General features: G+C 39.0%; 1 protein-coding gene across 1 annotated transcript in view; it reads right to left on the reverse strand.

Moving 5' to 3' along the window:
• The window catches only part of COL9A1 (collagen type IX alpha 1 chain), a 93422-nt gene that overhangs the window by 18500 nt on the left and 53639 nt on the right, over window positions 1-21283 (reverse strand). The window contains exons 21-35 of the mRNA XM_046005753.1: window positions 19881-19934; window positions 18438-18491; window positions 18244-18297; window positions 18054-18107; window positions 17588-17641; window positions 16578-16622; window positions 15433-15486; window positions 15273-15326; window positions 7037-7090; window positions 6362-6433; window positions 5712-5747; window positions 5003-5047; window positions 3642-3674; window positions 428-574; window positions 145-199 (exon numbers count right to left, since the gene is read on the reverse strand). Coding sequence (XP_045861709.1) covers window positions 145-199; window positions 428-574; window positions 3642-3674; window positions 5003-5047; window positions 5712-5747; window positions 6362-6433; window positions 7037-7090; window positions 15273-15326; window positions 15433-15486; window positions 16578-16622; window positions 17588-17641; window positions 18054-18107; window positions 18244-18297; window positions 18438-18491; window positions 19881-19934 — 865 coding nt within the window. The remainder of the gene's footprint in view (window positions 1-144; window positions 200-427; window positions 575-3641; window positions 3675-5002; window positions 5048-5711; window positions 5748-6361; window positions 6434-7036; window positions 7091-15272; window positions 15327-15432; window positions 15487-16577; window positions 16623-17587; window positions 17642-18053; window positions 18108-18243; window positions 18298-18437; window positions 18492-19880; window positions 19935-21283) is intronic.

The following is a 21283-nucleotide window of genomic DNA, read 5'->3' on the forward strand; positions in this document are numbered from 1 at the left end:
GGGGGGGGCTAACCTAGAAAGATAAAATTTTTCTTTGAGACTATAAGCTATTCTGTGACAATACATTAACTAAAACAATTAATATTATTTAAAATCTCCCACCTTTAAAGCACACCAAAAGTCAAGACATTATGATTTATTTACCTTGCATGACTCTCATGCAAACCTGCTTAATGTGCTGATCTGTTGGTGCTCTACCCTGAGACAGGAAAAAAAAAAAAAAAAGTTTATATACAGAACCATAAAGAAGACATTGTTAAATGGTAACCTGACAGACTCAGCAAGAGGCCAGGTGGCTGGATTTACAAGTGAACTTGCCCACACTGCTAAGGGGCTGATGTCTGGGCTAGCCTGGCTGCCCGCCCCACTTCTGGTGCTATGAGATGGAGTGTCCAAAGGGAAACCGCGGCGACTGCCCACCACTCACTGGGGGGCCCTGGATGCCAGGCAGGCCGGTGGCACCCTGCTCTCCCTGCATGCCTCGTGGTCCAGGTGGTCCTCTCGGTCCTTCCACTCCAGGAAGCCCCCGACTTCCTTCAGGCCCCCTCAAGCCGGGATCCCCAGGGTTACCCACCTAGAACAAAATGGCACATTATAAAACCAGAGCTATCCACAAGTAATGTGTCTGCTTAATATTAATACAAGACTTACATGAAATTTGGAGTTTGCTTACATTCTGTCTCCCAAGAGGTGTTTGTTCAGAGTTTACAAATTCTCGAGGTAAAGACACAGAATGCCACAGTCTCTGAGAATTCCAGTTCAAGTAAAGTTTTTGAAAATCTTTTTCTTTGGTATAGCTGCTATTTCAAAATGTTAATTGAAATAATGCATTTTTAAACTACATTCTCTCTATTTTAAGCTACTGCCTAAGAACAAGTTAGTTTTTAGTAAGATTTGTGACGTTTTTCTGGCCACAAAAAGTCCATTGAGTTCATACAAGACATGTTACTTTGTGTATCACCAATACGAAAGCATAAAATAAAGTTATTTCCAAGGACATAAGTTATTTAGCTTTATAATACTCTGGAGAATTTGAAGAAGCAGATGTATCCAGGAATTATAAAATACATTAACTAAAAACATTTAAAATGCCACCTTTAAAATGCTGCACTTAAAATGAATACATTCAAAATACTGGAACGAAAAGAGCGAGTGCACAATTTATCTGACTCTTGAGGAAGTTAAAAATCTAAATATTAAAGAAGTGAAAAAATAAACTGTTTCCTTTGAACAAAAGCATATACCAGTTACATTTTTTTTTCTGATAGCAGACCACTAAAAGCATTTTTAAAAGTCCCCATCTACAATAACTGTTTTAAAACGAGACTAAATTAATTCACTTTCTGTTAAACTGACTCTGGTAGAATTTATGACATAGTAGTTACAATGTGTCCTTGTTTATAGAACAAAAATGAGAAGATAAAAGGACAGGAGGCATTAAAGAGCGCTAGGGCTCAAGATAAAGTTCATAAAGCACTTAATCCTGCTCCTTGTTCATTTGCAACATTTATCTAGGAAGAGCTAATTCTTCCAAACCGTCAGACATTTAAGCTGAAGGAAGAGGGTGATGACGCAGGGCTCTCACTAGACACGTCTGAATAAAGCTTTGCAAGTAGGCTTTTTCTGATCTTTCTTTATGCAAAAAATTGTCAGAATTGCTTCTGTGAAGAAATTATGGCCTCAAAGACTTCCCAAAAGACAGTGTCAACAGAGAGAGCTGCGGATGTGCTGTGGAGGCTTTGGACCTGTCAGATAGCTGCAGTATAAAACTATCACAGCTTCTAAAACAAGCCTGAGGAGAAGCCAAAATGAATTTAGACGTGCGCTAAAGAATTGGCAGAGGAACAAAGGAGGCCAGATCAGAATCTATCATCTTGTTGACGATGTCTGAAATACTGACAGGACATTTTCCATGAAGACATCAAGGGCCAACATGGCCAGTATATCTCAAGGGCCCGGGTCTTTGGAAAGAACTCCTCAGTTGAGCGGTATAATGAAGTAGAAACTGGGGGACAGACTTCACCTTCTTATCAGGTTTGTCTCTGCTGAGATCACTGAGCAAAGTGAAAGTGTGTCTCCCTGACTCTGGGACAACACATTTCAGCTGCCTCAGCTGAAATAGGTGGGTGGTGTCAGAGAAGAGAGGGGTAGGAAGGGAGGAGACAAATCAGGCGTTAATTCCAAATTTAAATGAAATTAACTCCTTTTGACCACTGCATTGTTCATTCACTTTTTCCTTTTATAACAAATTCTTGCCATTGAACATTATCGATTATTTCTAGGCAGTGAGGTAGGATTTCTATTACCAAATCCTATCAAGGTTTACTCTTCCCAATTTTTTCTCAATCCGAAACCATTCCTGTCAAAGATTCTTGGGTGTAAAGATGTTTCTTCAAGCTTGAGACTGTCAATGGTGTTTAGAGGCAGTGTGTAAGCAGGTGATTTAATACAACATAATCGTTTCCATCTCAGGGTATGTAAAGAGCCCAGGGCTGGCACTGCACCCAAGTCCGGGGCAGGAGTCTGCCGGGGGAGAGTTGAGCTGAGGATCGGGCTACATGCCTAGGTAGGAGGTAGCTATTCTAAGGAAAGAGGAAGAGTGTTCCAGACTAGGAGAACAGCACAAGGCATTAAATAGCATGCCAAGTAAAAACAACTGATGGGCAGAGAGGGGGTTGGCAAGGCAGAGACCACTTCATGAAAGACTGTGTATTTTGCTAAAGTCTGATTTTATTCTATCAAATGTTATTCCTTGAAGGGTTTATGCAGAGGAGGGATAAATGGTGGGCTTTATATTTTTTCTCTAGATTACACTGGCTGCTATGAGGATAATGTGCTGTATAGGGACAGAGAAGAGTGGAAAAGATTCCAGAAATAGGAAGGACTAAAAGATTAAATGGAAACTAGTGGTGGGGGCATTTGAGGTTAAGGTCTGAGCTTCATCTTTTGCCTTATACGCTCTTAAATTTCTTATTGTATTAAATATGCATTCCTTTCAAGTTAGTGAATCATCCCAGGTTTGCTAGTTCTCTAATCGATTCTATACTCAGTTCTAAAAATTTCATTCTAATAATTGGTTCTATTATTGGTTCTGTAATTCTGAATAATCTAATCTTTAAGGACATCAGTTTAGTTTCTGTAAAATGATAAATTGAATGAGATGATCATTTTCTAGCTTTAACAACTGTCTATTCAATTTTCTTATGCATGATGACTTTATGTTACTTCCCCAAATAGAACACACAGGAGATTAATAAAATTACTGAAATATTTGCAGTGGTATGAGTGCCAATGAAATTCATTTATACTCTTGTCACCACAATGGATAAATCAGGTTTTTTTTTTTAAATGACTCATTTGTGAAAGAAATTACCATGTATACTCATTGAGCTACTTATGATAAAAACTTCCTTTAGAGTGGATTGTTCAAAAGGCAGATCCATTTACACTGTTATGAGGTGGTCCCCTCCCCCACTTGGGATGAATCCATTACTTAAAGAATAAATTTAGACATTAATCTCCTTGAAGGTAAGTCCTTTAAGAATTGAATTTTATAGTGATTTCATAAAGCAGAGCATTGCATTTTCTATAGCTTTATTGATACTTTAACTTTTTATACCATTGTTGTTCATTGTACTTACAGATCCCTTTGGCCCAGGTAAGCCTATCTCTCCCTAAATCAATAAAACAAAATTATATTAGAACAATGCATTCACATTTGATAGTTTACTAAAAACATTTAAAAGGTTGTTATGCTGCTGAAATCTATAGAAAAACATGAAGAGATGAACTCTGGCACTGCCAAAACACATGAGATTCAAAATTTGGATTCTAGTCCCAGTTCTTTTACTTTGTGAGCTTTGTAACCTCCTAGCCTTTGACTGACATCTGTTAAATAACAGGGTTGAACTGGAGCCCTGCAAGGCTCCAACCAGGTCTAAAATGCTAGGTGTTGAGACTTAAAATGTATAAGTCAAAAGACATTAAACTAGCATGCTGTTTTAAAACAGAGTAGACATTTAAACCTGATGACTTCATTTGTGAAACACTAACAGTATTGTAAAACTCATCTGCAAAATTTTATCAAACCAAAAATGCCTGATTTTATACTTAAAAAGGAACACTTGGAAAATAAGTCTCCCATCCCTAATTCTAGATATGATTTCAGCTTAAGTTCAAGCACATCAGTTCATCTCCACCACAAAACAATGATTTAAAACATCCTTTTAGCCCATAAAATAAAACACTTTAACAGAAAATAAAATTAAAATAATCCTTTTTCAAATTTACTTAGAGAACTTTGCCTAATTCAGATATTACATTTATATTAGCTCTAAATTCTGAAAATATGAATAAAACAACATTATGAGGTATTTTTTTCCTGCACAAAGTGGTCTCTGGAGCTGTTTTATGAGAAATCTGTCACCACTCCAAAGGACCAGTCAGAAGTTTCCACATTAGATCATGTTAGATTGTGTCAAAAATGAGCCAGCAGATGTAGTACTCCCGGCAGAAAGATAATTTTTTCTCATTCTTGCTGCCTTCCTGGAGATTTAGCAGCAGCATCCTCTGGAGATGGAGGTCACTTCTTTGGAAAGTTTTAGACGACAGAAAATACCCATGGTCAAACTTGTGAACCACAGCTTTCTAGCTAAAATAAAATTCATTTTGTTTCCACAATAGGCACTATTCATAGACTTTCTATAGTCCTCTAAGAATCACTTCGAATGTCTAGGTAAAGCCATAGAAAAGTCACCACCTATAAGAGAACACTTTGTTCTCCAAAGGCTTAAGGCCACGGCTATCGATTTTGGGATGTTTACCCTCTGCTTTACTTGAACTTGGCTACAGTCTTGGGGAGTCATTCATTAGTTTATATAAGAAACACTGTAGCTGCTGAAGAAGCCATGGAGGAGAACAGTATCAGAGAAAAGAAAAATTATATTTTTAGTACAGTTAGAAATCAGTAGGGCTCATCATTAACCAGAACAAAATGTCTTACAAGTTCACCCCTTTCTCCTGCTTCACCTTCTTCACCAGACGAACCCTAAAAATTAAAATTAAAAGTCACATTCTTGAATTGTCTTGCCTCACTTTTAACCTGTCCACATTGACAAGCATTCCCAAGTGCCCACAGTGCCCCCCAGATCACGCAGAAATACAAAATGCACTCAATGGCTTTTCAGTCTAGCTGTCAGCGGCTAGTGCAAATCTGAAGAGCCTAGAGAAAAGGTAGTGGGTGAGGCTGAGTTTCTTCTAAAGTTAAGGATTAATGATTGTATCCAGCAATTTTATAATGAAGTAATCCTTGCAAAAAGGTTTTCACTGTAGAAAAAGGAACCCAGAGAAAGGACTAACTCTAAGTCATGTTCATACTTCATTTGTTAAGGTCTTGATACAGAAAAACATAAAATATGATGATGTAGCTAATAGAAGGCTCCATCGGTCACACGTAAGCCAATCTGGTGAATGAGAGCGACCTCTTTTCAATGTGTGGTCTCGGAAGCAGAGTCATCATCAGCTCCAGCTTATTAAAATAGTAGATAAGGTTATAGACCAAACTGAACTCTAGCTTTCATTCACTATGAAGCACATTGAGAAACACAGCTGGCCTCCAGCCCAGTCCTCACACCCCTAAACCAGCCAGTGCCCCCTGCTGGTGAGGCACCTCCGTCACTGACCGTATTTCATATTCTTCTGATAGAACCTACCTGCACACCCTTTGGACCAGGCTCACCGACTACTCCCTGTAATGAATAAAACATAATACTTTTTCAGTATTTTGACATGTTCAACTTTGTAATTTCAAATGAACCAAGTGCCCTTCTCAGGGTGGTAGATAAAAGCAAGTATGAATAATGCGACAGATGAGGACTTGCTCCTCTCCCGCAACCTAACAACAGGGCTCCAGGCTGGGCGTGGAGCCCACTTAAAAAAAAAAAATCAGGATGACAACCTGGGAATAGCCAGGTAAGGCCTGGAGAAACTGACAGCTGTCCAAAAGCTGGCAACTTGTGATGTTCTCTGATCACATCCACAGAAAATTGGATCGGTAGGAATGCAAATTTAAAACTGAACAGGAAGTATGACTACAACTGGTATATTTTCAACTTTTATATTTTCCTTCTGATAATTTATTATATTGCTTTTTTTTTCTTTTTTCTTTTTTTTTTTGGCGTCTTAATCTCAACTCTCAGTAATTTAGGATTTTTTTTTTTTGCTTCTTAATCTCAACTCTCAGTAATTTAGGATATTTTTCTTGATAGCTGGCTATGATAATTATTATAAAAATCTACACTGTGCCGAAAGCAAACTCATCCTTCCAAATAAGAAACTTTGGAGGGGTGGTTAGATATCTTACCCTGTCACCTTTCATTCCCGGAAGGCCAGGGGGGCCAGGCAAGCCAGGGAGGCCAGGACTGCCAGGAGAACCCTGAAAAATAAACAGTGTCTCCAGATTCACTGTTAACTACAACATTGCAATCACACGAGGCCGACACAACCTTGGGTGTGTGGACTCCTGTCTAAAATAAATGCATGCTGTGGCTGGTTTAACTCTGCTCCTCAAATCTGCCTCTCTCCCACACTCTCCGATAAAAACAGGCTAGTCCCTCTACCCCCTGGGTCCCACCGTGGAGTTCCTGGGTTTGCACCCTTCCCAACAGTGGGCTCATTCAGTGGGCCTCCCTGCCATGGCGTGGCTTCTCTCACTGTGTAAACAAGCAGGGCTCAAGAAGTAAAGGGCTGCATTTACGCCTGCTTCTCTTCAATTCCAAGAACAACCAGAGGCACTTCCGGTCTCCTGGTTTCAAAATGTGTGCAGCAAACCACACTGATTTAAATCCCCTCGGAGAGTATCCTAGATATGATTTGAAATTTCGCATTTACATTTCCATGCATTCACATAACAACAGGAATCAAGTAAAGACGATTAAATCACCTCTGTACATTGTTTTTCTCTCCTTCCTTATTTTTAAAAATGTATTGTGTTTTGTATAAAGCCAATAAACTTCTGGAGACTGGAAATATTACTTACCCGTTTACCTGGTGGCCCTGGGGGTCCCACTGGTCCTATTTCTCCTCTACTGCCCTGGAGAAACACAAACAGGACCGTTAACTGGCTGGTTTGCCAAAACGCAAATGCTCAATTACTATGTCAGTCAAATAACACTTTATGCAGGTTTTTGTTTAAACATAAAAGTCATCCAAGTATTCTCCCCATCTTCACCTGAAGGCAGAGACCTTTACATAAAACCCTTATAGCCCCCGCAGTATTTATCATTCGGTGAATGTGTTAATGCTGTTCCTTGTGATTACAGCCCCTTAGATAAAAACGGTGTCTGCTACATCCATGTGAAATGACAATTAGTAATTTTCAGCATCTGAGTCACAATGTAGCTTATATTATGGTTATCTGTGTCCATGTTTTATCCTCTCATTAGATTATGTGTTCTTGAGGTATTAAGTATATCAATTTTGAATTCCACCTAATGCCTAAAACACAGTAAATTTCAGGCCCACAGTACGTTTTAAAGCAGCATCTGGCAAATGATCTTGAACTGCAAAAGAGTGGGGAAAAAAGGAGAAACAGGATAGGGATGTTTGCCTTTAAATTACTAATGCAACTTCAAAAAGACAGACATAATAGAAATTTACAAAGTTTCTGACATACAAAATTCTTTGTTCTACTTATTCTTGTTCTAAACATGTCTCAAAAGATTAAATAAACTTTGGAAAGTAGAATTTAAAATGAAAATATACCAAAAGCAACATTCCATTTTGTGAGCCAATTTCAATTCTTTATTTGAATCTCTAAGCCCTTTGAGAAAAGGAGACACACGAATTCTTCAATTTCTTTCCCTAAGAACCTCATACAGTTTCATGCAGTCTGATAAAAGCTTGTTTTGTTTCTAACACATATTCAGCTAAACTGAATACAAGGTTATTGGATAAATAATCACATTTCCTGGATGGTTTATATAAAAATGAAAGTAGTCTTCTAAGTTCATTTTACTTTAAAATAACATGACAACTTCATATTAATTCTTGATATTTATAAATGCTCCTGCTAAAATTATCTGCTCTGGCCCTTATGTTATTCTTTTATCTCTAAGTTGAACCAAGTGTCAGGGTCCATTATCTTTCTGAATTTTCAGTTTCTTTGAAGGATTAAGAAATATTTGCCAAATTACAAGTCTCTAGCTTTGAGCTGTACTTAAGTGGCACTTGTCTCAAATGACTTATAGGTGATTTAAATGAAATGCTCTTAAATACTTTTCAAAAAAGTTTATATAAGCAACCTGTCCAGTGTATAAGTTTGGATGATACATTGGCCCTTAACCCTTGTGAGCAGCTTAGAAGCCTGATCAGAGTCCTGTGAGGATGGGCACTGGAAAGATGTAAGACTAGATGAAAACCAGCTGCTGTGATAGATTCTTCTACCCATCTATTAATATAAAGATTGGGTTCTACCCCATTAATTTAGCCCAGCCACTGGAAAGTTCAAGACAGATTTTCTTCAGTATATCTGCTCTGTTGGCATTTTCAAATAATTTCTGAACTGCATCTTGATGAAGATCCTAAATGTCATTGGGCTAATATGACTTTAATTCACAGAATAATTAATAGTCATTGGGAAAACTAATTAATGATATCAGAAGAGGAAAGCAGTTCTTAACACAACCTCAAGTATTCACTTCCAAACAAATGAACCATTATGCCAACATAAAGATGACTGACATACTTTTTTTTCTTTTTCATAAACCAAAGAGCTAAGTTAAAATAAAGGATTCTGTAACTTTTCATTTTTTGGTGGGATTATTTTGCCGGTCAAAGACAAACATTTTCTCTATCTTTCATAAGCTCTATTAGTCAATTAGTAAGTGTTTTCCAACCCTTGGCAACACGTATGAATGGCTCAGAACCCCAATGTAGAAAGCCTGTTCTGCTGACCTTCTGCAACCATGAGAGCCCAGCATGTACAGGACTAGTGGGTCAGTAAAATTATATATTTACTCCACTGTTATTTAACAGACAGATTGCAAGTGTTCCTCATTTTTTTTCTCTTCCATTCTTTAAATTCTTGGCCATTTTAAATACAGGTATTTCTATAGGAATCATCTCAAGGTTGAAGAAGGTAATGTTTATTTTCACAACGTTGACCAAGCGGTTATGAATAAAGTGTTCGGACAAGATTTTCTAATGGCCATTCCTATGATTTCTATGTGCTCTAAAAAGATGTAAGTAAGATGAACATGAATAATCAAGATATAAATAGTCATCTCTAAAAACGTAGGTTAAACTAAACACATGTTACAGGGAGCAATTAAGCATGGCCTTGTAAGCACAGGTGTGCTAAACTTACAAATGGTAAATCTCCTGTGTTTCAACAGCTGTGGTGATAAGCATAATCTCAGATGTGGGCAAGGGAGACGTAGGGATATGGATTTTCTGCCCAGTAGCTAATATTTACAAGCCCCGTGACAAAAAGAGTTATGATCTGTAACAAAAGAATTGTAAAGAACCAGAAAAAAAGGCAAAATCCTAACATTAAAAATCTGAGGACCATAATAAAAGACTTCTTTTTTTCCCCCTCTTGGATGCTCCATGCCACCATATATCTCTCCAGCATATTCAGACACATCTGCCAACAACTCCCTACTTAAGAAGCCAATCAAGGCTTTAAAAAAAAAAACAAAACTGCAGACCCTCTACCAGTGATTCCCAACTCTGGCTGGGCTTCAGAATCCCCCAAAGAATGTTTTAGGAATATCTTTCACAAGATGTCTTCCACCACTTCCTCTCCCTGTTATTCTTTCTTCCTTTCTTCCCCTCTCTCCCTTAGGTTTTTATTCCATGATTTTGAGGTCAGACTCAGGAGTCTCTTTGGGTTAGGTTGTGTGTGTTTGTCTTCACCAGCTATTAAATTAGACTTTTGTTAAATGCTCACTACAAAAATTCCAAACACCAAAATTTTAAATTTTCTAAATATGTCTTGTACCATTAAAATTGGGCAAGCTGGGGTGCCTGGGTGGCTCAGTGGGTTAAAGCCTCTGCCTTCGGCTTGGGTCATGATCCCAGGGTCCTGAGATCCAGGCCCATATCCAGCTCTCTGCTCAGCAGGGAGCCTGCTTCCTCCTCTCTCTCTCTCTCTCTCTCTCTCTCTGCCTGCTTCTCTGCCTACTTGTGATCTCTGTCAAATAAATAAATAAAATATTATTAATTAATTAATTAATTAAATTGGGCAAGCTATCTTCAAATAAAAACCATCCTGCAGAGCCTTGACTTGAGCTGCCGAGGCACTGGAGAGGCACTAAGCCCCCCTGCCAGGTCTGAAGTCTGGGTCCACCATGTCAGCCAACTCTAGCCCCACAACTTCTCTGTACCTCAGTTTCCTCACCTGTAGAGTGGGGATAAAAACAGTATTGATCTCATAGGGTTTTCGAAAGGATTGAATGGATACATAAAGCACTTACAACAGTATGTGTCTCATAGTAAGCACTATGGAAGCATTAGTTATTTTTATTCAAGAACTAGAGAAATCAATCAAAATTAAGTATTTTAATCTTTAATTAGATGTTCTTTGCCTTTCAAATTTCCCAAGTTTCTTTAAAAATACAAGAAGCTCTTGGAAAAAAACAAGTCTCTGGTCTTCATTTCTCCAGTTTCTGTCAAGATCTCTGATCACCAAGAAGAGTTTCCTTTTTTTCTTTTTTTTTTTTTTTTTCTTTAAGAGAGGGAGTGGGAAGGGGAGGAGGAGAGGGAGAGAGAAGCCCAAGCAGACTCCACACCCAGTGCGGAGCCTGATGTGGTGCTCAATCTCACAATCCTGAGATCATGACTTTAGCCAAAATCAAGAGTCAGATGCTTAACCAACTGAGCCACCCAGGCACCCTAAGAAGGCACCTTCTTTATAAACAAGTACCGAAAACTATTTTGTAAAACTCATTTCAATGAATACAGACAAATAATTCCATCCGGAAGTCTTCCTTTTAAAATGGAACTACTAGACTTTTAAAATATCACATAAAAAATCTATTTCATTATATGTGTGTTGACATAAGTATTTTGCAAAAAAAAAAAAAAAAAGAAGAAGAAGAAATTTAGATTTTATTCCATTGTGCTGTAGATTGTGATGGTGGTTGTATTTGCCTGATTACCCAAAATGCTAACTAGCTGAAGAATGAACATTATTCTTAGTACCATGCTAATTTTAGAAGTGAAAAATTGTAAATCGTCATACTTAGTCTGAATTATATACTTAAGTGCTTCTCTCTGGGAAAAAGGATGCTGATTAACGCAGAAGATCAATTATGATTTCTTTAGATTGTTGCTTTTACAAACCCATCTTCATATTAACATAGGAATATAATATTAGTCCTGCCACAATGATAATTTTTAGGTCAGCCACAAAGACACTTTAAAAATCTATGCAATTTTGCAGCATTGTACAGTGTGTATTTTTCTCTGGTGTAGGTTTAGGTATTCCCTCACATACAGAGGGAAATCAAAATCTATAACCCTCACAGCTGCTTCACAAATTATTGACAGGGATAATATTCCATGTCCTGGGTGGCACAGGAATGCAGTACCAATCATTCAGCATGCACCGTATGGAGACCTCTGTGCTCAGAGCTGTTGGTGACAGGACGGGAGTGGGACTTTAGGAGAAACTGATAGCGGCTCTGTACCAGGAGTGTATCATCTTCAGAAAACTAGAAGTAGTTCAGCATGGCACTGATCCCAGTCAGAGTCATGAGAGCAGAGCAAACACAGCTCACTCATCAGAAGTCCTGGCAAGTACTGGGAAGCCTGAAAGAGGGAAATGGACCAGGAGTCATGGAGCACAAGGCCCCCCGCATTCTCCTGCTGTAAACGGGAGTCACCCAGATCCAGGTATAAACCAGTAGAGTGTGAGCGAGAAAGCCAGAAGCACGATCAAAGTGGTAAAGATACGTGCTCATATGTAATCACTGGAGGTGACCAAAAAACCTCCAATATGTTTTGCTGTGGCACCGGCTAAAGCTGTTAGAACAATGATTTGAAAGGGGAATACCACTTAATTTCAAAGACGTGCTCCAATTAGCCTTGGTCCATTAGTAGAACACATTAGAAATGGGTTTTCTTTCTTTCTACTCAGCTTTTCAACTTGACATTTGCAGGAAAAACTGATAAAACTTGGGAGGGATCGTTGAAAATGTGTGAATTTAGCTATGAAACTAAATGTATGATGTAAGATGAAAGAACAAATGTATCTTTCAGTAAGTAGATCTGGTGTTAAAACTCTGCTCAGAACCGTAATCCTTACAACCTCTCATGCACTTTTCTGTAAAATTTATAGGAGGCGAGAAGTCAATTATTACCAACATAAGCAGCATAGAAAGATTTACTATACCTTCAATTCAATTCATTGTTAGAAATATTTATTGAGCTCTGCCTTGTGACAGGCCCTGAGGGGAGAGATGTAGGGAATGCAAAGGTGGATCAGAGTGTCCCTGCTTCCCTGCAGTTCCCACAGCATGGGGTGAACAGGGCCCCAGGTTACAGGGTTCAGAATAAGGAGAGGGCAATTCTATCTGGGGGATAGAGCATAAACAGAGATGGTTCCACTGTTGAATTAACATTTCAGTTACACCTAAAAACATACCTGGGCGGCTGAGTCAGAGAAACGGAGGAGGAGGCGCTCTAAGGGCAGAGTATAACAAAAGAAAACAAGCAGGCTGAGAAGTGCAGAAACTAATTGGAAACGACCATGGAGTCCAGCATGACTTGAACACAGGCTTTGAGCAAGAAACAAGGGGAGACATAGAACCACCAGATAAACAGTTTATGATTTGGTACTTCCTTTCCTTGCTAGTGGAAATTCACTGAAGATCTTTAAATAAAGAAGTGATGATCAAGTTGTATTTTGAAAAGACCAATATGGCAGGGTGTGCAGACTGGGACCACTGCCATTCCCCAGGCCTTTGACATTGTGTCTGACACTCTCGTCACCATGACTGTGGGAACCCCATTGGAGTTCTAGGGTGGAATCCCGGGGAACAAAGACCTATGCCAGCCAACATACCAGGAGTACCTTGTTGGGGACCACTGGTAAGGGAAGGAAAGACAACATGGAAAGGCAAATCAGGAGACAAACTGATAACCCAAGCAGCAGCTAATGATCTGAGCTGGGATGGTGGAGGTGAGCTTAGAAGAGTCAAATACAAGAGACTTTAAAAAGGAGGAGGTAGAAGGCCCCTGGGTGGCTCAGTCAGTTGGGTGTCTGCTTTAAGCTCAAGTCATGATCCCAGAGTCCCAGAACCAAGTCCCGAGTCAGGTTCCAGTGGCTCAGTGGGGAGTTTGCTTCTCCCTCTGCCCTTCACCTTGCTTGTGTGCGTGAGCTCTCTTGCTCTCTCTCTCAAATAAAATCTTTTTAAAAGGAGATGGAAGAAAGAACAGGTCCTATTGGAGAGTGGAAATGATGGAAGAAGATCACCAAGGCTTTGAGCCACAGTGATTGGAACAATGAGAATCTGGACATTTATAGGAACTCAAAAATCAAAACCTGAATCAGGCTCAAAGCTTGCATAGTCACAACAGATCTGCATGAGGGAATGGATCCCTACCCCCCCCCGCCCATCTCCTTCTGCAGTTCTGGCCTCTAAGTCTTTATACATCCCTTAGCACTTAACTGATGATGGGCCAAGCCCTCTCTACTGGGTCACTTTTTGTGTTCAGTGCATGGACTTGAAATACAGCAGGTGCCCCTTCAATTTTATGTTCTCTGCTCTATAAAGTGAATATTACACTTAATAGCCAACATTCTCAAAGTTCCAATGCCCCTCTCCCACACTGTTAAATCTTTCTGGACCAGTCATGTAGCATCTCCATTATTTGTGAATATGATCTAGCTATAAACTCATTGTTTTGGCAATCAATTTTTAAAAATTATTTTAATTAGAAGTTCACGGGCTTCAAGCAAGACAGAAGAAAAGGATAACTGAGCAGTGAGTGAACAAGGACCATAATGAGGAGCATTGGCTAGTTTCTCTGGCTGCAGAGAAACTTCTGGAAACCACCTGATAGAGCTAAGGTGACAAACACCTGTGAGAAGTGGAAAAGTTCACCTCTTACATCAGGACACCTGGAATATTTCACTTCCTTGACACATGAGAAAATCATCATTCAACATGCTCATGAAATGCTTCAAAAGTAACAATATTTGGAAATGTTTCTCTGTTCTCACTTGGAGTTCTTTTTGTTACCCAGCAGATTTTAAAAATAAGAACTTAAGCTGAAGGTCAGAGAAAATTTTTTAGAGTTGACATTAAGTATATATATTAAATTAATCAGTTTCTCTCTAAGGGTTAAAGTGTGTCTAGTGAAACAATAGGCATTGCTGTGTTGGCGGCAAAACAGACACACAAACTCAGACTACAAGAAGTCTGGCAGTTTCTCCAAGGATTAAATATAGTTACCACATGACCCAGAAATTCCACTCCTCAGTGTTCTACTCAAGAGAAATAAAAACATGTGTCCACACGAAAACCTATAGAAAAATGTTCCCCGCACCATTATCCATAATGGTCCAAAAGTGGAAACAACCCGAATGTGCAAGAGCGGATGAGAGAATGAAGGAAGGCTGGTACGTCCATTCTACTGAACATTAGTCAGCAAGAAGAAAGAAGGAAGTACTGGTACACGCTACAGCATAGGTAAGCCTGGAAACATGCTGAAGGAAGCCATTCACTGAAAAAAACCCACACTGTATGATTCTATTTATATGAAATTTTCAGACCGGGCAAGTCAAGACAGAAAGTGGACTAGTGGTTGCCAAGGGCTGAGAGAACTGTGGGGAAATGCTGAGTGACTACAAGTGGACACAGAGGTTCTTTTCTGGGGGGTGATGAAAAGGTTTTAAAATTGTGGCAATGGTTGTATAATTCTATAAATATGCTTAAGTAATCAATGAATTATATGGTTGACTCATACGGTATATGAAATATATCTCAGTAAAGGTGTTTTGTTTTGGGTTTTTTTATGGTTTTTTTTTTTTTTAACCACACTGAAATATTTCCTTCAGTATGAAATAAGAGCACAAGGGGTCCTCATGCTTTTTAAAAATACTTTAAAAAATTTTAAAAAGCAGATTATATTCACAAATGACATTCTTATTTCACTGTCTCAAACTTGAGAAGGCATTCACGGATAAATGAATAAATGATTGGAAGGACACCCAGAAAAACCCTGAGAAGACACTTCAGAAGGTTCTACAGGAAAGGAGTACTCACAGGAAGCCCCCTGGGTCCTCGGGGTCCCACCTCTCCTGGAGGCCCCTGTTGGCCCTGTTATGAGGAAGGCAGGGAAAGAAAAGAATTAACACTCTCTGATTCTTTGCTCAGTGATTACAGCAGGTGACAACATAAGGAAAGGTAGCTGCTGTCATCTTACCGGTTTGCCGGAATTCCCCAGCTGACCAGTCTTCCCAGGAGCACCTGTGTTACCCTAAAGGTAAAATGCAACATCCGAAGTAATTTAGACAGCAAGTAAGTAAAATTCGCAACCTGTCTTACCCAGATTGGGCATTTCTTACACCTGAATAGCATTAATTTCCCAGTTTCACATTGCGAATTTGGGAGGACATAGAATCTCTTGCTTGGGGGATACATTAAAGTTCTTTAGATCAGGATACTGTTCCGTTGTTCCCAGAAGTATAGTAAAGGTATCAAAAAAATGTTCAAAAATGAAGGTCAAATGTCAATACCTGAAGGTCTTTACCCAAACAGGAAGACAAGAAGGTTTATCTTTCCTCACAATATTAATTATACGTGTCTTTCCTTTACCATTTCTATCTCCAATAAACTTCTTGGAGCTCTTTTCCCTGACACTGACACTATTAAAATTAAAAAGGATCTTGTGAACACGAGGAACAGGAGGAAGGGCTATTGAGGGGACCCCGCCAGCAAGCTCCAGAGAAAGCACATGTCTGGGGGTCCAGCCCCACCATCCATCTCTCACAGTCCGCTTGGGAGGAAGCATCCCTGCTCAAGACGCTGTGGGTCCCAGGCTTGGAGACTGTAGCCGTATAACCTGGTAGTGACCGAATTCTATGTTACTCACATATCATCCCTTTTATTTATAAAGTAAAGCTACATCTTATCCCTTCAATTTTTCCTTCACCTATTGTTTTTAATTGCTGCACTATAAGCACTGGTTGAGAATAAAATGTCTATTATCTTTTTATTTTAAGCAAAATCACATTAGTAATATTCACTGACATAATTTCTATAGCGTAATCATAACTTCTTTATTTTAAGTGGTAAAGAGCAATAACACTGTCTCTCTTTAATACTGGCGAAGGATGACACTTCTAGGAAGGAAGTCTAATCAGCAACCCTTTGTCGAAGTGTTCTTTCTGCAGCTAGGAAAGAGATTAGCATTCGAGGCCTTAAAAGAGCCTTTTCAAAAAACTTCTCCTTAGAGTCAAATATAAAATAAAAGGCAGGTTGGAAATACTAAAAATGATAAATAAAACATATTAAGGAAAAAATAGAGAAATACAGAAAAGCACTAGTTAAAACATTTTCATCTTTTACCTTTTCACCAGCAACACCCTTTGCGCCAGGAATCCCAGGTACACCCTGAAAGAGGGCACACAGAACATGGGCTGAATCACATCAGCGGAGAATCCGTGAGATGCCTTGCCCCCAGCACGCTGCCCAGGGGCTGAGGGAATCACGACAACGCCAAAGCTTCCTAGTTCCCAAATTCTGAACAGTTCTAGAACTACGCACAGTTTAGAAGGAATTACACTTCACTCTGTCTGGCTTGTTAAGCCTGAACACCCTTAGGCAAATCCTATCTCTAAACTAAAGTTATTTTTCAAGCATGAATTTCCAAATTATAATCTGTCAAGGGAAGCTTGACTAACAAAACAAAGACCTATTGAAACATTAACCCTGAAGTAGAAAAACGGAATGGCAGGAGAATGCTGGCTTGAACTAAAATCTGGTACTACTGGGAGTCCTAATGTTCTATAACTGATTATTTTTATAATGTCAGATAATAAATTGAGGCCAGTCCTCCAATTACCAAGTATCTCTTTATTACCTTGAAACATTTGTCTCCAAGAATACATCTGTATAATCCACGTTACCCTCTAGCCACATCAAGGCAGGGAACACCAATTTGAATAATTCAAAATAGCACACAATCAAAAAAATGGTATCTGAGACCTCGCATCATTCAGGGAGCATACTCTCAAGCCCCTTATGGCTCAACTCTGCTAACAAGAACTCCAGAACTGGTGAAAAGGAGGAGGGACTATGTGCTCCTGGCCCACGGCTCAGAGTTAGTAAAAAGATAAGAAAGATTGAGTGAACTAAAGAGAGGAGAAGAATGCAAAATACAAATTAAAGCTTAGTATAGTTATTAGAGAAAGAGTTCCTTACTCAGGAAAAAAGTATAAAACGTAAAACTACAAAAATGTAAAACTAAGCCATCATGTATCTTCCTGAAACTTAGCAAATTATTTGTTTCTCTCTAAAATTCATATTTTCCAAATACGCAGCTAAATCAGTAAACATTTAAAGACCCAAATACTCACAGGTAAGCCCTGCAATCCTGCATCACCAGGAGGCCCAGGCTTCCCGGGTTCACCCTGAGAAAAGAAGTTTTTATTGCATCTTTGAACCTGTGTGAATTGCTCTAAGTCTTTCAAGTAAAGAAAGGACACAGGGCTTCTGTGTAGAAGGATTCTCCCTGCAGGTGACCTTATGCGCACTTTTGTGATATGATCCAGTTCAGGGCAGGGGCCGGGTGGTGGTACGGGATAGGGAGGATGGACTTAGGACATAAATTAAATCAAAATACACAATCTCTTTCAGCTGCTTTCATCGAGAGGGCAATTCTACTGAGTTCCTAAAACCAAGTAAACATACTATTCTAAAAGTATTTTTGAGGTGACACTTGATGAAAAAACGGAGGAAAAAAGCCAAAACCAGCTGAGTAAATCTCCCAGTCATGTAGTAATGGAAATGCTGGGCTCAGTTTGCCACGGTTACAAAAGCTACCTTTGTCCCGGGCATTCCAGGTATCCCGTCACGGCCATCCACACCTGGCAAACCCTAAAAAGACACAAAGAAACACATTGTGTCTTAGAAACAGTCACATTCTTCTTCCTTTCATTATTTTCTAAAGTTTTATTACAAGTTAATAATCACTTCAAAAAATGTAGTGGATGACTACAGGCTCAGGACATACCATGTCTCCTTTGGTTCCAGGGAGGCCAGGAATTCCTCTAGAACCTTGAGGCCCCTTGCAGGGTAGAGGGGAAGGGAGAGACAAGACATGCTCATTCATCACGACACTTCGGCCACATCAAAGAGGTAAGCATAATCAGCAGAGGACACCAAAAAGCACGATGTTTATAGTGATTAACACGAATCTGAACTCACTCTATCTCCCTTGGGACCTATTTCTCCTGGAGGTCCTCTCTGTCCTTGGTCACCCTGTATGAAAATAAAATGAAAAGCAAGAGTTACTTATTGATAGACTTTTGAAACTAGAGAACACCATCCATATTACCTTATGACTACTCTTTCATTCCTGTGCTTTGCTCTGTCATGGATGCCTAGCTCAAGAAATCATTTATAAAAATTATATTGTCTTAAAATTTTATGTTGCCATAGGGATGATAGAGACTTACATGTCTTTTGATTTCATTTTCAATGTGTGAAGCTTCCGTGTCCTTTTGATGTATAGTTATAATAAAATTAAGATCCATACTGTAGGTAATCTTAACATCAGTAACTATGTCTACATTATCAACTAAACTCATTGACTATCATGGTGGGTTGAGGTTTTGGTCAGTTGCCTATCTTTTTTCCATATTATTTCATTCTCCTGGCAATAATAATGGTTTCTGTCAAAATTATCTGGCTAATGTTGATTTATGGTATAGGTGGTAATAGATGAGAGGATGTGTCTTCCTTAAAATATAGCTTTTGTTGAACTGCAGAACTACTCTAAAACCTCAAATGGCTTCCTGTTGCTACCAGATCAGTTCAGATTGCTCACATTGGCATAAAACGCTCTCTACAATGTGATCGTACTTTATCTATTCAATTTCATCTTCTCAACGGAAACTTTCCAAGCAAGGCAATAACAATCCCTAAGACAACACACACCCCACTACCACCAATTACTCCCATTACGAGTATCACCTGTAATCTGCTGCCTTTCCCACCCAGAATGGCTTTCCATTTCAGCCTGCCTCTAGGACCCTCCTCTTACAGGCAGTACCTCTCCCATATTCTCCAGTGCTGGATCTTTTAAGGTATGACAGAGTTATATTCTATCTTCCCCGCTAGACCGTAGGAGCTTGATAATTGAAAATTCTATTGTCTTTATACCTTTTCTACTTTTTCTATGATAAAGGTGGCTTTTTTATTTATTTCTAGAAAAGGTATGAGGCAGCCTATAATAATGACACATGTACATACAACAGTCAAAATATAGAGATCAAAAATCATAGAAAAGGAACAGGATAGAATTACCCCAGAACCTGAAATGAGACAGTTACTGTGACTCTAAACATCCTGGTAGCTATAACAAAAGGAAAACACAGCAAACATAAAAACTTAACAATTTGACTTCACCTACTTGAAAAACAAAAACCCTCATCAAGTCAAAAGAACATTTCTCTTTATTCAAGGAAGTGATGCTTATCTTAATTAAAATTTATTTAAATAAATATAAGAACTACTGCCCATTTTTCCACTGTATTCACATGTAAAAGACACTTACGCACACACTCGCACATACAGCAAATACTCTATCACTGGTCATTCATTGCTAAATAACCTATCATTGGGTCTGGCAAAAGGAAAACTACTTACAGGTGCACCAGGAAGACCTTGAGGCCCAGGTTCTCCATCTAAGCCCCGAGCACCCTGCAAAAAAAAACAGCATAAAGAAATGAAATTGAAGTCAGTCATTAGAGGGCACATCAGTCTTTCCATAGAACTTTAACAGCCAGATTAAGAAGGAGGTTTTGTGCCTGGAATATATTCTGTATACATCAGTGTATTATTATACATCAGATATAATATATACACCAGTATATACATTATACCAGGGAGTATTCCATTGGACACCTCAGATATGAAAACACGAGTTTATGTCTCCTCATCCCACCAAGAGTACTGACGGCCAATGTTTCCTACCACTCTGGATATTTTAAGTTCACACTGCAGCCATTTTTGATTGACGACATGAACTAAAAACACTGGTCCCTATTAAGGGAAGTTGGCAAACCTATGGGAGAAGGTTGGGTAGTTACCCTCCAAGATTCTCATGGTTCCTGTGCTTTTTCATGAATGGTGAAGACCAAGGAGCCACCCAAAGAGTAGAGCAGTTGCCATGGACTGTGCTGTAGCCACGGCCGTGGGTGGGATTCCGGGACGCTGGATTTCTGCCAAGATCCGAACCAGAAGTCCAGTCATGTGATTTAGAAGAACGAATTGTAATACGGATTTGAGGACCCCCTGTTCCATCCTTGATAGACATTGGGTTCTGTTTATATAAAAATAATCCATCTAGGGGCACCTGGGTGGCTCAGTGGGTTAAAGCCTCTGCCTTTGGCTCAGGTCATGATCTCAGGGTCCTGGGATCGAGCCCCACATCGGGCTCTCTGCTCTGCGAGGAGCCTGCTTCCTCCTCTCTCTCTGCCTGCCTCTCTGCCTAGTTGTGATTTCTCTCTGTCAAAAATAATAATAATAATAATAATCCATCGATTTTCTTAACAGATTTGTCCTACCAAGGGATGGAAACTACAGTTTTATAAGTCTAATGATCTTGAAATCAGTTTTGACTTGGCTATACTGTAAATATCACCTCCTTATTTAATGATAAGAATCAAAATGTGATTTTAAAACAAAAGTATGGGGGCTTTTTTTGGTGCTTTCTACATGTACAATACAATAAATAAAATACAACCCCCTTCTTCAAATCTTTTTCTCATCTGCTAAGTGAATGAGAAGGCAGAAGGGTGACTGAAGTCAACAGGCCATTTCCTAACGAATAGGGTTGAGACAAGGAGATGATAAAATAAATGGAAATAAATGTCAAAATGATAAAATGATAAAATAATAATAAAATAAAATAAAATGATAAAATAAATGTCAAAAGAGTGCTGGATGGATGTCAGACCAAGAAAACCAGGCGGACAGCATCTGTAGTAAGATTTAAGAATTAGAAAACCTTTGATAGAAGGTTCAGAAAAGGTAGAATCAAAGAAAGA

Source organism: Meles meles, chromosome 5 (genome assembly GCF_922984935.1).
Source record: "Meles meles chromosome 5, mMelMel3.1 paternal haplotype, whole genome shotgun sequence".
NCBI classification, from domain to species: Eukaryota; Metazoa; Chordata; class Mammalia; order Carnivora; family Mustelidae; genus Meles; species Meles meles.